We start from the raw sequence: 2,304 nt of genomic DNA, 5'->3' as shown, positions 1-2,304 counted from the left end.
TATTACCTATAACTAACCTGTGTACATACCAATGCCAGGTGAAGCATCTCCAGCGGCCAATGAGAAGACGAAGAATATATTCTTCCAACCGGAGTGAATGTTCATCGCCTGTCAAGCCATTGAAACACAGATACAGACCTTAATACGACGACAATGAGAGACTGAAGACATTGAAACAAAGACACAAATCGTAATATGATTATACGATGGGCGGTCAACATTGTGTGTGGTTGACTTGTTTAAAGACGAATAAATGGTTACTGAAAATAGATGCGGATTTTTCAATCTTTTTGTTCGTATATACGTATATATATGCATATACGTATATAAAAACATATACATATACATATACATATGTACATATATATACATATACATGAAACTATACCTATACCTATACCTACACCTACACCTACACATACACCTACACCTACACCTACACCTACACCTACACCTACACCTATACTATACCTATACATTCATGCATATCTAAAGACACAAGTACCGTAACCCACCTGCGAGGCAACCATCTGTGTGATACATTGAATGATCATGTCACGGATCTCGGGCCGTTTGCTGTGGTTCATAATGTATTCGAAAGGCTTCAGGAAGTCCTACGGAACATGTGTGCGTGTAGAAAATAACAAAGCACTTGAGTTTAAAAACAAATCACATGAGTTGAATAACTTCTCACTTGGATTTAATAACAAGAGTTTAATAACATATAACTTGAGTTTAATAACAAGGCACTTGAGTTGAATAACTTATCACTTGAGTTTAATAACAAATCACTTGAGTTTAATAACATATCACTTAAGTTTAATAACAAATCACTTGAGTTTGATAACTTATCTCTCGAGTTTAAGAAGGGATCTCTTGTTATATAAACGGTTTAAGAGAGTCTGACAAGACATGTGCGCATGTGATGGCCACACGTCACTCGAGTTATCAAAAAGGATTCACTCGACTTATAATCGAAGCGCCGAATAGCATATCACTGGAGACGCGGAAAGAAATTGCTTGATTCATAAACGTGAAATAGTAATAAAAACGTACGATAATAAATAGATAAAAACGTAGGAGAATACGTACAATGAATAATTAAGATAACGCGCAACAGAGGAGAAAACGCACTTTCTGGAAGTGGAAATTGGATAGCTCGCCTCGTTCTAGGAACTTCATGGCCAGCTGTCGCAGAGAATCAATGGCGAAAATGGCTATTTGCGTATTGGGATTGCAACCGACCTAAGAAAGAAAGAAAAATAAACATAAAATAAGGACAAAAATGTACGTCAGTGTCGGAATAACAGGCCGACTTAAATGCCATAAGATCGTTCAGGTTTGCCCATAACCAAAATGTGTATGACCCAACAGACGAGTACTTAGTACAGTCACTGACGTACCCGGTTGAAGTGGTCGCCGAGCACCACCCAGATTCGGGACCATTCCATGCGAATGCGGTTCATGTTGTAGTACGCAATCTGCGAATTGGCACAAAACAAAACAAAATTAGGACACAGCTGGATCTGAATTTTCTCGAGATAGGTGACACGTTCTACTCGATTCCAAAATCAATATCCCAAATACATTCCAATTTATACCAAACCTATACCAAACCCCTTCTAATTCACACTGAAGATACGTTGAATCATTTCCAGTATATCCACGAACTCACCTCCACAATCTTCTGCAACGAGTACATTCGATGATCCAGACCCTTGTTGGTGATATCGCTGGTTGGGGGTTGGGCCAATTCCTCCAGAGACACGGCCACTAAATGGCGTACAAACTCAATGATGGCGTCTCCATTGAGTTGTACCGAACCGCTGTATACGCGATCCACCAGGCGACCAATACCCTGAGAGGAAGTTGGGAGATATATATAATATGTATCTATTTTCGAGTGCGTCAATTGTATATATATACTTGTTTATGTATGCCTCTTATATTTGTGAGTGCGTATAGAAGGATAATACCATCGCTTACATATTGTCTGTAAACGTCTGTTTGAGAGCACCCCATGTTAACGGCTGCGACTCTATTGAGTGCTACAGACTTGCGCTATTCTGCTCCATTGACTAACCGACCAATATCCCAAGAGAGAAATAAGACACGTGCATATGCCCGCAAGAGTGTGGATGTATATGATTATATGTTTCTTTTGAGGGTGAATATAAGGGTATAATAACGGATTGTATTTGCCTGTTTGATACTATCACTTATACAACGATTCAGTCACCGTTGAGCTGAACTGAATTGCGTATACGGGATCAACTAACCGAACGCTTTTAAGAGAAAACAAGG

General features: G+C 39.2%; 1 protein-coding gene across 1 annotated transcript in view; it reads right to left on the bottom strand.

Moving 5' to 3' along the window:
• SARC_11320 (hypothetical protein) overlaps positions 1-1,860 on the bottom strand; it is a gene marked incomplete at both ends in the record, with an annotated part of 5,816 nt that extends 3,956 nt beyond the window's left edge. Inside the window, 5 exons of the mRNA XM_014294596.1 lie at positions 30-108; positions 516-614; positions 1,135-1,245; positions 1,404-1,481; positions 1,676-1,860. Coding sequence (XP_014150071.1) covers positions 30-108; positions 516-614; positions 1,135-1,245; positions 1,404-1,481; positions 1,676-1,860 — 552 coding nt within the window. The remainder of the gene's footprint in view (positions 1-29; positions 109-515; positions 615-1,134; positions 1,246-1,403; positions 1,482-1,675) is intronic.
• Positions 1,861-2,304: the final 444 nt, after the last annotated feature.

This window comes from Sphaeroforma arctica (genome assembly GCF_001186125.1).
Source record: "Sphaeroforma arctica JP610 unplaced genomic scaffold supercont1.1628, whole genome shotgun sequence".
NCBI classification, from domain to species: Eukaryota; class Ichthyosporea; order Ichthyophonida; genus Sphaeroforma; species Sphaeroforma arctica.
The sequence above is the reverse complement of the archived record's forward strand: the minus strand, read 5'-3'. Positions and strand labels throughout refer to the sequence as shown.